Source organism: Camellia sinensis, chromosome 1, assembly GCF_055761805.1.
Source record: "Camellia sinensis isolate YWXY chromosome 1, ASM5576180v1, whole genome shotgun sequence".
In the NCBI taxonomy this organism is placed as follows: domain Eukaryota; kingdom Viridiplantae; phylum Streptophyta; class Magnoliopsida; order Ericales; family Theaceae; genus Camellia; species Camellia sinensis.
The window spans coordinates 228,815,856-228,828,593 of NC_138961.1; the positions used below are offsets into that span (position 1 = coordinate 228,815,856).

The following is a 12,738-nucleotide window of genomic DNA, read 5'->3' on the forward strand; positions in this document are numbered from 1 at the left end:
ACTTTGACGTTAGGCGTATTCTCATTGACCAGGGCAGCTCAGTTGAAATAATGTATTACGACGCCTTCAAGCAGCTCAAGTACGAAGAGAAAGATTTGGCCCCAGCAACATCGCCGCTAGTTGGCTTTAACTCGCAACCAGAATGGCCGGTCGAAAAGATAATCCTACCGGTCAAGGCAGGTTCCATTGTAAAGCAAGTCGAGTTTTGGGTATTGAAAGTGCCCTCCACTTGCAACCTCATCCTAGGTAGAGGATGGCTTCATGCCATGCAAGCAATGATGTCGACTTACCACCAAGTCATAAGGTTCCCATCTACTATCGGGATGATAGAAGAAGTTTGGGGTGATCAAGTTATGGCCAAATAGTGTTTTGTGGCCGTGAACGGAAGTTGGGCTGCCAAAGGCTTTGTGCAGATGATTGAAGAACAGGAAGATCAAAGTGTCCTGGATGATGTGGTCACTTGAGCCGAGGAGAAGGTTGTTGAGGATTTGGTTGAGGTGTGAATAAATGAAAATGATCCTGAGAAGTTCTTTCTATTGGGATCCAGCCTAACCGCCCAAGAACGGTTGAACATGGTTGGTTTTTTGATCGCAAATATCGAAGTTTGCATGGATGCCTTACGTGGTGTCGATCCGAACTTTATCTGTCACCAACTCAACGTCTTTCCGGATGCCCGGCCTATAGTTCAAAGGTCGTGAAGATCGGCGATTCATCATGCTGAGGTAGTAGCGGAGGAGGTTAAGAACTTGCTTGAAGCGAGGGCTATCCAGGAGGTACACTACCCTCGGTGGGTCTCTAACACGATCGTGGTACTGAAGAAGAATGGAAACGGAGAGTTTGTGTCGACTACAAGATGGTCAACCGAGCTTTCCCTAAAGACAATTTCCATTTGCCTAGAATCGACCAAATGTGAGACCGACCACATAGCTAACTTGGCATAGATGTTCGCTATTCTCAATCAACACAAGTTTCATCTGAACGCATCCAAGTGCGCCTTCGGCTTGGGGTCAGGGAAGTTCTTAGGTTTCTTGGTCACTAATTATGGGATTGAGGCGGATCCCTCTTAAATCAAAGCCATACAATAATTGAAGCAACCCAACTCAGCAAAAGACGTGTAACATCTTGTCCCGCGCTTAACCGATTTATAAGCTGGTAATCAGATCGTTGCCGTCCTTTCTTCTGAGCCTTGAAGTCCAAGTTTTCGTGGGACGAAGAATGTGACAGAGCCTTAGCCGAGCTAAAGATGTATCTATCTTTCACACCACTCTTGGTCACGCCGACGCAAGGCGAGGAACTTTATCTTTATCTGGCCGTTTCTCAACATGCTGTGAGCGCAATGCTTGTTTGGACAGAAGGCATCCAACATCTGCCGATCTTTTACGTGAGCAAAACCTTGCTCTCGGCAGAGTTGAGATATTTTCCACTTGAGAAACTTGCCTTAGCACTAATGATGGCCTCAAGGAAGTTGGCACTTTATTTTCATGCTCAGATGATCGTGGTGCTTACCGAGTTCCTTTTGAAAGCCTTATTTGAGTGAGCAGACTTCTTCGGTCGAATCCTGAAATGGGCAGTCAAGTTGGGACAATTCGACGTTAAGTTACATCCCCGAACTACTATCAAGGCCTAGGTATTGGCTGACTTCGTTGCAGAATTCTCACATGGGACTCACTCGGTTTGTCTGGTGGACCTTACTGACGCAACTGGGTTGAGAGGGGTGAGTATCAAGGAAATTGCACAGCTAACTCCCACTCCGATCCCTCTTAACCCTTCTAACAAACTGAATATGGAAGGCAACGTGAAAATTTTGCGCTCGAGCAGAGACCCGTCACTTGAAAAATAACCACGTCTTGGCAATACGGTGATAGATTTGGGAATAATAGGACAACCTGTTGGAGCTAACACCGTATCACCAGGGGAAATGAAGGCACACAAGTTGCAATCATCATCGGCGCGCTTGACGCGAAAATAGCTGAGTAGCCGAGCAACTCAGAACACTTAAACCTCCAAAAGTCCCAAGACCCCGCAGAATGTTGGAGGCTTTTATTAGCGAAATGTGGAAAATTTTTGTTGATGGTGCTTTAAACAGACATGGAGCCAGGCTAGGCGCAATTTTGATCTCACCAGATGGACTAACCATTGAACATTCTATCACGCTTAGGTTTCCAACGTCAAACAATGAGGCTGAGTACGAAACGTTGCTAGCCGGACTAAAAAGCACGCTCTAATTACAAACATTCGAGCTAATGGTCTATAGCGACTCCTAACTCATTGTAAACCAAGTGTCTGGAGAATATGAAGCCAAAGATGATAGAATGGCTAAATACCAAACTCTGGTGAGAGAGCAGATCAAAAAGTTTCAAGCCATAAAAGTCCAACAAATAGGCCGAGAAGACAATAGCCTGGCAGACGAGTTGGCTGGTCTGGCTTCCATAGCCAACAAATAAACCCCCAGCCTTCCCTTGATTGAATTCCTTTCTAGACCCAGTATAGAATAACCAGAGAAGAATGAAGTCTTCTGCGCCAAGCTAGGTCCTTCTTGGATGGACCCTATCGTTCTTTTCTTGAAAAAAAGAATCTTGCCGATCGACAAAAAAGTGGCACACAAAGTCCGGGTGAAGCCTGAGTAGTTTTGGCTCTCTCCGTCTGGCGCTTTATATAAAAAGTCTTTCACAGGACCTTACTTGAAATGCGTCTATCCAAACAAAGCTGAAGCCTTTCTATTTGAAATCCACGAAGGAATGTGCGGAAGCCATATCGGGGGAAGATCTCTAGCTTACGGTGCTATTTCTCAAGGGTATTAGTGGTCATGCATGCAGGTTGATGCCTAGAAGCATGTGAGAAAATGCAAAAAATGCCAGAAATTTGCCCATCAGATTCACCAACTGACCAAAGAGCTTATTCCTCTCATAAGTCCTTGGCCGTTCACAATGTGGGGGCTTGACATAGTGGGCCCACTCCCTACTGCACTAGGCAACTGTAAATTCTTTATCGCGGCAACAAAGTACTTCATCAAGTGGGTCGAAGCTGAACCCCTAGCAACAATCAAAGAAAAGGACATGAAGAAATTCATCTGGTAGAATGTGATAACACGATTTAGAGTCCCCAAAGCTTTGATCTCTAACAATGGCACCCAATTTGATAAAAGGTTGTTCAGAGGATTTTGTGAGGAGTTAAAAATAGAGTTTTACAATTCAACACCGGCCTATCCTCACTCAAATGGCGAAGCCGAAGCTTCAGACAAAACCATTCTAGATAGACTGAAGAAAAGGCTGGAGAAAACCAAAGGCAAGTGGACTGAGGAACTTCCAAATGTCCTCTGGGCCTATCGAACAACGCCGAAATGGTCAACCAGGGAGACGCCTTTCGCTTTGGCATATGGTATGGAGGCGGTCATCCCATTGGAGATTGGTATGCCCACTATCCGTAATGAAAATTTTAATCCAGATTTGAACACCGAAGCCATCGCCCTTGAATTAGACCTCACTGAAGAATGCAGAGAAAGGGTATTGGTCTACGTCGCGGTGTACCAACAAGAACTGTTTAAGAAGTATAATCAGACGATTCACCCCAGACAGTTCAAAGTTGGGGATTGGGTTCTACGGAAGGTGATGGGCAACACTTTGGTACTTAGCGAAGGAAGCTAGAGGCAAATTGGGAAGCGCCTTACAAGATAATTCGGTTTAGTAGGTAAAAGGGCATATCGTTTGGAAGATTTGGATGGCCAAGCCATACGTCGGCCATGGAACGCAACCAACTTAAAATTGTATTACTTTTAGTTTGCACTTCCATTGTAAAATTTTTGTAGGAGGCAGGCATACCCCTCCATTTTTCAATAAAAATCTTTCAGATGTGGAAATGAATCAAATTACTGTACTTAGAAATTTTGTCATGATTGATGGTTTGAACTGAATAAGGGGCAGCTGCCTGCTAGCCAAGGTGATTTTACCTGGCTAAAAGGGATGATGACTTATTCAACCCTAAGTGTATAGCCGAGATATTTTATCTGGCTGAAAGAGTTGATGACTTGTTCAAATCCAAGTTCTTAGCTGTGGTATTTTGCCCGGCAGAATGAGTTGATGACTTGTTCAACTCCAAGTTGTGACCAAGGTGTTTCGCCCGGTTGAAGGAGTTGATAACTTGTTCAACTCCAAGTTGTGACCGAGGCGTTTTGCCCAGCTGAAGGAGTTGATGACTTGTTCAACTCCAAGTTTTTAGCAGAGGTGCTTTGCCTGGCCAAATGAGTTCATGACTTGTTTAACCCAAGAATATGGATTTATTCAACTAAAAGCTTTTAGCCAAGGAGAGTTTGCCTGGCTAATGAAGTCGATGAATTGTTCAGTTCAAAGCTTTTAGCCGAGGCGAATTTGCTAGGCTAAAAGAGTTGATGCATTGATCAACTCAAAGCTTTTAGTCGAGGAGAATTTATCCGGCTGTAATTGATGAATTGTTCATTTCAAAGCTTAATGCTGAGGTGTTTTGCCTAGCAAATGTAGCAGTTGTTTTGCTCAAGAATATTGCCCAGCCGCACGGATGAAACGCAATGTGATTGCAAGTAACTAAAGTTGTAAAAAATTTCATTCATTAAGCATTCAAGTACAAGAGGAGGGGCTGATAGCCCGATTACAAGTGTTCAACACAAAAAAGACCGAAAGTACAAAGCTAAACTAGAGAGGAAAGATCAGCAATTCATTCCCAGCTCCGGTGGCAGTCTCTTCCAAGTCAACCATAGCGGTTGCACCACCGTGTTCCGTTTAACCGATCTGGTCTCAACTGTCTTCTTCTTTAACCCCTGCCTCGGCCTCCTCTTGCAAAGAGTTGAAGATGTTATTGGCATAAGGCACCATGTAGACCGGTAGGAAGGCGGGGGGTGGAGACGTAAACACCTCGATCTCGGGTCCTTGATCGAGCTTTTTGCAAGCTGCCTTCTAATCAGACTTGAAGAAGATGTCCTTGGTGGCCTCGACTTGCTTTGTGTAGCTCTCCTCGGCCTCTTTGAAACCGAGGTTTTTGGTCTCATCCACCGCCTTGTCCTTCGCCTTTTTCACTTCCTTGAGCTCAGCTTTCAAGGCATCCCACTCTTGCTCAGCTCTTCTGAGCTGATCAAGTAGCCTCACATTATCAGCATTTGCGATTTTGAGTGAAGCATAAGCTCGGCCCAACTCAGTCGAGACATTCTTCCCAGCAGCGTTCAGCTTGGTTACTTTTTGCCGCAAGCTGACAATGCGATCCATGACAAAGTGGGTCTTTTGAATAGACTGCAGGAAACCAGAAGAAGATTAGACCGAGCAAACAACAAACCGAGTAGACTGTTGGGAAGATTTTAAAATTCGAAGCTCTTACCCTCGTCATCGATTTAAATGCGAACTTGACAAGCTGGGTGTCCGGAACGTGCTCGGTCCCTATTATGTCTTTCGACAGAATCAGGGATTTGGAAAGATCGAAGGCAAGGAGATGTTCTTTGTCTCCCGTCACAGAAGCATTGGCTAGGATAGGGCCTTCCTGGGATTTCAACCTTGACTACCAAGTAGGAACCGATTTGACTTCGGTCGTTGCGTGCTCAGTACTGAGCTCAGTTACTAGCTCAACGGATGGATCAACCGAGCGGGCCCTCTTACCAGCTCAGCGCTACTCAACATGTTGTGTTGCTGTGGAAGCCAAGGTGATCACGGTCCCTGAGCTTTAGCCGATAGTTGGTGCAGGAGGTGGGTCGCTCGGTAGCTTCGTAGAAATGGCGGTGATTAGGTTCTTAATCCGGCTATTTTTTGCCATCTCTTCCTTATCGGTCCATCCGATTAGGGGCACGTCTGGCAAAGTTGGGTCAGGCAGAGGAAAATGAGCCCAGAGAAAATCGGTAACTTTGCTTTTGTGGAGAGCTGAGTAGCGGTAGCTCGGTACGTACCTAAGGAGCTCATATCAATCTCGGTGCTGATACCTTAGGATGGCCCTGATCGCCTCTTCGTTCGGATAGCTGCAAAAAGAATGCAATTAGCTCATCACAGTTAATAATGACAAAAATAAGTTATCAGAAAGCTCGGCTTACAAGAAGAACCAAAGTCCTTGCTAATGTACCAACCGGGCACATCGGCCGTTTCGTAATTGCCAGTCACCCAAAAAAAATCATCAACATGCATATCTTTGTTCGGCGTCCCGGTCACTAATCGTTCCCTGCCCGATTTTATTTTTAAGTAATAAGTGTTGCCGTCCTTCGTCCGACCGAGCGTGTATTGACATAGGATCTTGGCCAATCCTAACTGTAACCCCAGCTGATTATTCAGCTCGGCCACTTCGTTTATGATGCTATAAGTGTTGGTAGAGACTTGTATAGGAGCCTGCCTTGTACGTCTCAAGAATTCACAAATTAGGGGCTGCACCGGGAAGCGCAACCCTCCCTCGACTATGCTTAACATGGTGAAGGGACATGACTCTAATTTGCCCCATGGATTTATGCCCTCTTCACCGAGCTCCAAGTGTACATCGGTGGGGACGCCATAGTCCTCGCGAAATGCAGCTAGGGCACCTGGCGTGTTTACAAGGAAGCGATAGCGCCCTATAAAGGACCGACTTGTTTAGCTCGGCAAAATTGGGTTGACTAAGCTGTGCACGATGGCTGCTTGATCTTTGAGAGCCCTGGTGTTGGTGTGCCTGGCCCCCCAGGAGTCTGCAGTTAAAAATCAAGTATAAGTGGCAGCGCGATTGCGCAAATGAGCTAGATTTTAGCTCGGTCTGGATGGCTTTGGTAGAATCTAACTCGGTCGCGAAGCGGGCCAGATATTAGCCCGGTCACCCGACCTTATGCGTCTTGTATCTCGGTTATCTACTCTAGTTTCACAAACAATGAATTTTCTCGGTCTACTCACGTTTTCATATCAACATAGTACTATTAGCTTGGTTTATCCCTAATTTACCCTTGTTCATCTCAGAAGGCAATGAATAGTGGCTGAAAATAGGGTGGGCAAGAGTTTTCCAGTGCAGAAGGTTGGACAGAGTTCTAATTCATCTAAACTCACCCTAATTTCTTTACGTTTTGTGATATTACCATGCCAATTTGAAGGAAAGTAACACGTCAAGCTCAAGAACATAAAGAACAATTAAGAAAAACAAAGGAAATACGAAGAACTTACGAGTTGGGGCATGAATCGAAGTTCCAGGTAGAGAGATGCGTCCCTGTGGCAACGACAGAGCCAAATCCACCAGAGAAATGCTTCAATATGGGCAAGAGATGCAGAGAACTAGGGAAAGAAGACAAACTGTAACTCTGGGTCGTCTATGGAGAAGAAAATGAACCGTAGGAGTTGAGATGTGAAGAGGCCTACAATGTATGTGTGAGAATTGGTATAGGTGCCAATGTTTGAATTCAGAAAGATGGTGTGGGACAGCTAGATAGGCATTACGGAGCCAATCAGTGAGTGACACGCGTCTATGATGAGACCAATGTCAGTCTTGAAAAGACAAGCTGAAAAGCCAAATCGCCAACCGGCCAGGCAGTAAGACCGAGCATAAAGAATAGCACGGTTGGAGCCTGCGCACCGGTTTAGAAACGCGGCTATTGATGTGGTTGATCGAGCACATGATAGCTGGGCAAAAGAAGGAGTTATGTCAGAGAATGTAATCTCGGTCGCACTAGCGTAACCAGGATTAAGGGGCAATTGAGAGGGAGATTTATGACTTGATAATGGGCCTAGCCAGTTTGGGTCGGAGTCTGGGTCTTTACTTGGTCAAATATCAGGAGCATGCAGGACCGAAGACGTAGTCTAGTCGAGTCCGTGCTCGGAAGAAACAAGCCCACACGATCAAGCGAGTTTTGAGTGCGGTCAGGCGTGTGGCACGTGTCGGATCGAGATATCAGTCTGGTCCTGTGCAATTTGAGGTACTAGTGCGGCTCGAAAAGGTGTGCCGTCTGAGTTGGACGAAGTTTGTCCTCGAAAGACCAGATGCGACCAAACAGGAGCTCGATTGTGACTCTGGAGCTCGGTTGAGTCCACGATCAAGAATTACTGATGAAACCAGACAAGTAGCACGGTCATAAGGTGATGGCGTGGCGCCACACTAAGCATAGCTCGGTGGAAGTACTACGCGGTGTGACGGGACTACAGGAAGAACATTCCATTGTCCGTGTGCTTTAATATCGTTTGGCGATTTTGTCATTTGGTGTTTAGCTGTATTAGCGCTGTTAGAACAATCTTCTATGTAAAATAAAATAATGAAACAAATCAAACAAATAAAATAAATTACTTACCGAATTTATTTTACCAAACTGAATAAATAATTAAAAAGATTAAGTCAAGTGTGTAACACTCTGTCCTTAAGACAGATTCGCCTTGCTACGGTGCTTACGGACAAATGGCGTCTATCTCTCAGGATACAATGATCTTCACAAATTGTAGTAGCACTCCAAACAATTTGTACGGTGAACCAAACCTGTGTTCTATACTCTCAAAGAATTTCCTAAAAAATTAATATGAAGAATTATGCAAAGAAAGAGCAAAATGGGACAGCAAAAAAAACTTTTTTAGATTATTTTCAAATCTGTCAAATGCTGGAAAGCCATGGTATTTATAGGGCTAATGGTGACTATTAAAAAATTCTAAACAGGTATACAAACTGCTAAACAGGTACAGTTATGCAACTGAATAAATAGTTTCGAATTTTGAACAAATATGTTAACTGTAGCAGTTAAAAAACCGACCCGACCCAGTTTGAGATTGAGATTGGACCCGTGGAGGTTTGTTTGGATTGAAAAATTAAATTAATTTCGTTTTGAAATTCAAATAAATTTTGTCCATTAATATTCGAACCAACCCGACCCACAACCCACACCCACATCCGGTATGGCTCGATCGGACAGATAGCTGCAGCGGTGCACGCGTGTGTGTGGTAGTTTGAGCCAAGGTTCACTTTGTCAATAACTCTTTCATTCTACAAACTTGGGGTGCCCCTTAGGGCCTAACCCAAGTTAATACACCAAGAGCTTATATACTCACAAAAGCTCACTTAAAATTTCAATGTGGGACAAGACTTATAAGAAAACCCACATTTAATTCTTTAATTGTCCATTCCACGAACCCAAAAACGACGTCAAGTTCTCATTCACTCATAAATAGTCTTGACTAACCGTCTTCACCATGTGACTTGCCATGCGGCAGGGAACACATCACCTTTTTGGACCCACCCCAAAAGACGTGTGGGACTCACTTAATTTTGGGCTCAAAGTTGGCCCAAAATAAGTCTATAAAAACCAATTTTCCACACGTGGGGGAACGTAAGAGGAGAGCAGGTCCACTCGTCCAAAGGGGAATGGACGTAGAAGCGCGCGCAGAAACTATATAAATGATGCTATGCCACCATAAACAGGTCTGAGATATCTTCTAATCAGAGCTCATCTACCACTTTGTTCTCTCTCTCTTTCTCTTCTTCTTTTTCTTCTTCTTCTCTCTCTCTGTGTGCGCTAACTTGATCGTCGGAGGGGTTTTCTGACGACCACCTGCCGAGTAGCTCACCGTCGTTGTGTTCTCAGGTTGAACGACGTCATTCAGAGTAACGAAGAGCTTGGACAACGAGGAGTACGGATGCAAGAGAATATTTGCTTCCTGTATAACGCGTTATCGAGAAATTAACGTATCCAATAGAAAAATGGTAGGATGACATCACAGAATGAATCGAAAAATTAAGGGCAAATTACATATAACCCCCTCGAGGTTTGGCCAAATTACAAATACCCCCTAAGGTTTGAGAAATTACAAATTTCTCCCTGAATGCTATATTTGCATAACAAATTAGGGGTTAATTTGTTATGAAATTTAAACCTCAAGGGACAAATTGTTATGAAAATACAAACCTTAGGGGGCGGGATGTAATTTTCGAAACCTTAAGAGGGTATCTGTAATTTAGCCAAACCTCAAGGGAGGTACATGTAATTTGCCCAAAAATTTAAGGACACATTTCCAATACTGATACTAGGAAAATGGTAGGATGATATCATTAAATGAATCGAGAAATTAAGAATACGTTTCCAATATCGATAGTAGCTCTTGTAGCTCCACTGAAGTAATTGTAACAATTCCGACCCACATTAATTTTTCAGCAATGCTAGGTATCATGAAAAACCTTTCATGAAAATAATCATGAAAATTTTGTGACCCTTGGATTACACTTAGAATAAAATACCACACACGAATCAAAGTAATCCAAGGATTATAAATATTTTATGATTATTTTTATAAATTTTTTTTCATGATCCTTAAATTTTTCCTTAATTTTTCACTATCTAACCTCTTAAGTTGAGAATTCTCGCCATATTTTTCTTGACCGAAGCCTAAGTAGAAGCTAGCGAGAGTTTGGTTCATGTTTTTATTTATTTATTTATTTTTTACAACGAAAACTCATCCCTGTCCACAAGCCACATAGTCTTAGTTAATTACCTGTCTTCTTAGTTTAAGATATTCTAAATTTATATTTTTTCCCCCATTTTTTTTCACACATCACCTTAATTGGAACAAATCTTTATTTGCCGAGTGTCCAAAAACACTGATTCAATGTGTAATACATCTACCGTTCAAAAAAAATGTATAATACATCTATACTATATATTAAGTAAAAGGAGGTTTTTAACTCCGAAGATTTGTGTGAGTTTTAATATCCAAATCTGAATTTTCTAAATTTTTTATTTAAAAAAAAAACTCAGCATTTATTGATTTGGTCAAAATTTTCTGATCAGCATTTATTTACTTTTTTCAATCCACATGTCTTTCCACATGCCTGCATTAATTGATTTGGTCAAAATTCCTTAATCAGCATTTAAAATCTCCTCATACAAATAATTATAGATACAGTCCGTGTATAGTTACTGCAGTATCCTTTTCAACTTCTCCCATACACCGGCTTTATTTCGTTGCTCGAAATTTAGTGGCCCTAATGGCCCTAAATTTCCATATAAGGTAAAAAAAAAAAAAAAACAAGGCAAAAAAAAAAGAAAAAAAAAACAAACTTATCCAAAAAAGGAAATTAGGGCCATTAGGGCCACTGTTTTTAGGGCCACAATTCATTTTCTCCCATACACTATGGTTAGTGATAAGATTGTTAAATTATTTTTATAAAAAATCTTAAAAAACATAATTTATATACTAAAAAAAATCTAAAACAAATATAAATATCTACAATTATTCTGTGCATAGCACGGGTGATGAGCTAATAAATAATTACAGTAAAATTTGGTAAGTGCAAGATATTGAAGTTCTGTAATTATCTGTTAGGTAATTATTAAGGGTCCAACTTATCTCAAGTTGAGATCAAGACTGGACCCATCTAGTTCGGCCCATGGGGCCTTTTTTTGGGTCCGTTTTGATAATCCGAACCGTTCAATGTGTAGAAATCGTTGAGTACTACATGCCTATAAAAAATCACGTTGATCGGATATCAATAGCTATGTGATCAAATCAGTTTTGTATAAAAAAATGAACGGTGAAACAATTAACGGTTGATAAAAAACTATTTTGTTTACATAGCTATCGATATCCGATCAACGTGATTTTTTACAGGCATATAGTACTCGACAATTTCTACATATTAAACGGTTCGGATTATCAAAACGGGACCTATGGTAGACCCTCATAAATCTAACAATACGATCCTGTCCGATCTTAAACTAGACCAAAGCCACTGCCAATTATTAAAGAGCACATGCTAATTTTAGCCTTAGTGAATTTTTGGTAACTGAAAACATATTTTGGGTAGCTGCTGATTTGGCAAAATTGAAGCCCAAATGTAATAGAATTTCAACAATGATTTAGACCATTAAAAAATACATCATTAATAGCACTAGTATATTAGAAATGACAAACAAATAAATAAATAAATAAAAATGAGGCATAAAAAGTAAACGAGACCCACTGCCACATTATTAATAATTATTTTTTAGTACTTCCAAGTATTTTCATAGAATTTTGAAACAATGCCAGAATGTATCACATGTGGTAATTTTTAACATAGTACCATTATTTGTAGATGCTAAAAAATAAAAAGAAACAAATATTTGTTTGATGCTGCCCAGGATCGAACTGGAGACCTTTAGTGTGTAAGACTAACGTGATAACCACTACACCACAGCATCTGTTGATTTGGTTTTTGTAAACTATAAATATAAATATAAATATTGGGACTTCTCAGGCAAGTCCAATTAATTTTTTTTATCAGATTTTAGTGAAATCTTATTAAAAACTTGATATGGAGTATTTTTTTTCTTCATTATTTAAAAAAAAAATCGCAATTTATTTCAAAAACTTATTTTAACCATATATGAAAGAATGCAAGATATAAGAGTCGTAGAGACTAATTTTTTTATTTATTTTTTTATTAAATATATAAATTTTTGTTAGAAAAAATATTTAGAGACTAATTTCAGGCAAGGAAATTTGCTAAAAGGTGGTTCAAAAAGTCAAAAAATGAGATTTTATGGACAAAATTTTGAAATGTTTCCAATAATTATACTTTTGTATGGACAAAATAATTTGGTTCTAAAAAGATTTATTTTTTGAGACAAAAATTTGATCCCAAAAGGTTAGTAACTCATCAATAAATGTTTAATTTTGTGGTTAAAAATAAAATAATAACACTTTTGACGACAAAAATATTTTATCTCTAAAATCTCAATTTCTTGTAGTTATTCCTTACAATAATATATATTTTTTAAAATTTAAATTAAAATATGACCATTGAAAAATTTAATAAATAACTTGATTCATC

The 12,738-nt window shown here is 40.9% G+C and overlaps 1 protein-coding gene and 1 non-coding gene across 2 annotated transcripts; one reads left to right on the forward strand and one right to left on the reverse strand.

Annotated features, from left to right (window-relative positions):
• Window positions 1-2,927: 2,927 nt before the first annotated feature.
• LOC145822665 (uncharacterized) lies at window positions 2,928-3,644 on the forward strand. Its single transcript, XM_082920360.1, has 2 exons — window positions 2,928-3,073; window positions 3,146-3,644. Exons 1-2 carry the CDS (start codon window positions 2,928-2,930, stop codon window positions 3,642-3,644), a joined length of 645 nt encoding a protein of 214 aa, XP_082776486.1.
• An 8,389-nt stretch (window positions 3,645-12,033) lies between these two features.
• TRNAV-UAC (transfer RNA valine (anticodon UAC)) lies at window positions 12,034-12,106 on the reverse strand. The gene has a single exon. It is a non-coding gene; the product is annotated as a tRNA-Val (tRNA).
• Window positions 12,107-12,738: the final 632 nt, after the last annotated feature.

Bases quoted from the DNA above. Each gene is read 5' to 3' on its own strand.
- LOC145822665 (XM_082920360.1), top strand. From the start codon at position 2,928: ATGTGGGGGCTTGACATAGTGGGCCCACTCCCTACTGCACTAGGCAAC. The intron at 3,074-3,145 runs GTAGAATGTGAT...ATTTGATAAAAG, and splicing joins GACATGAAGAAATTCATCTG to GTTGTTCAGAGGATTTTGTG.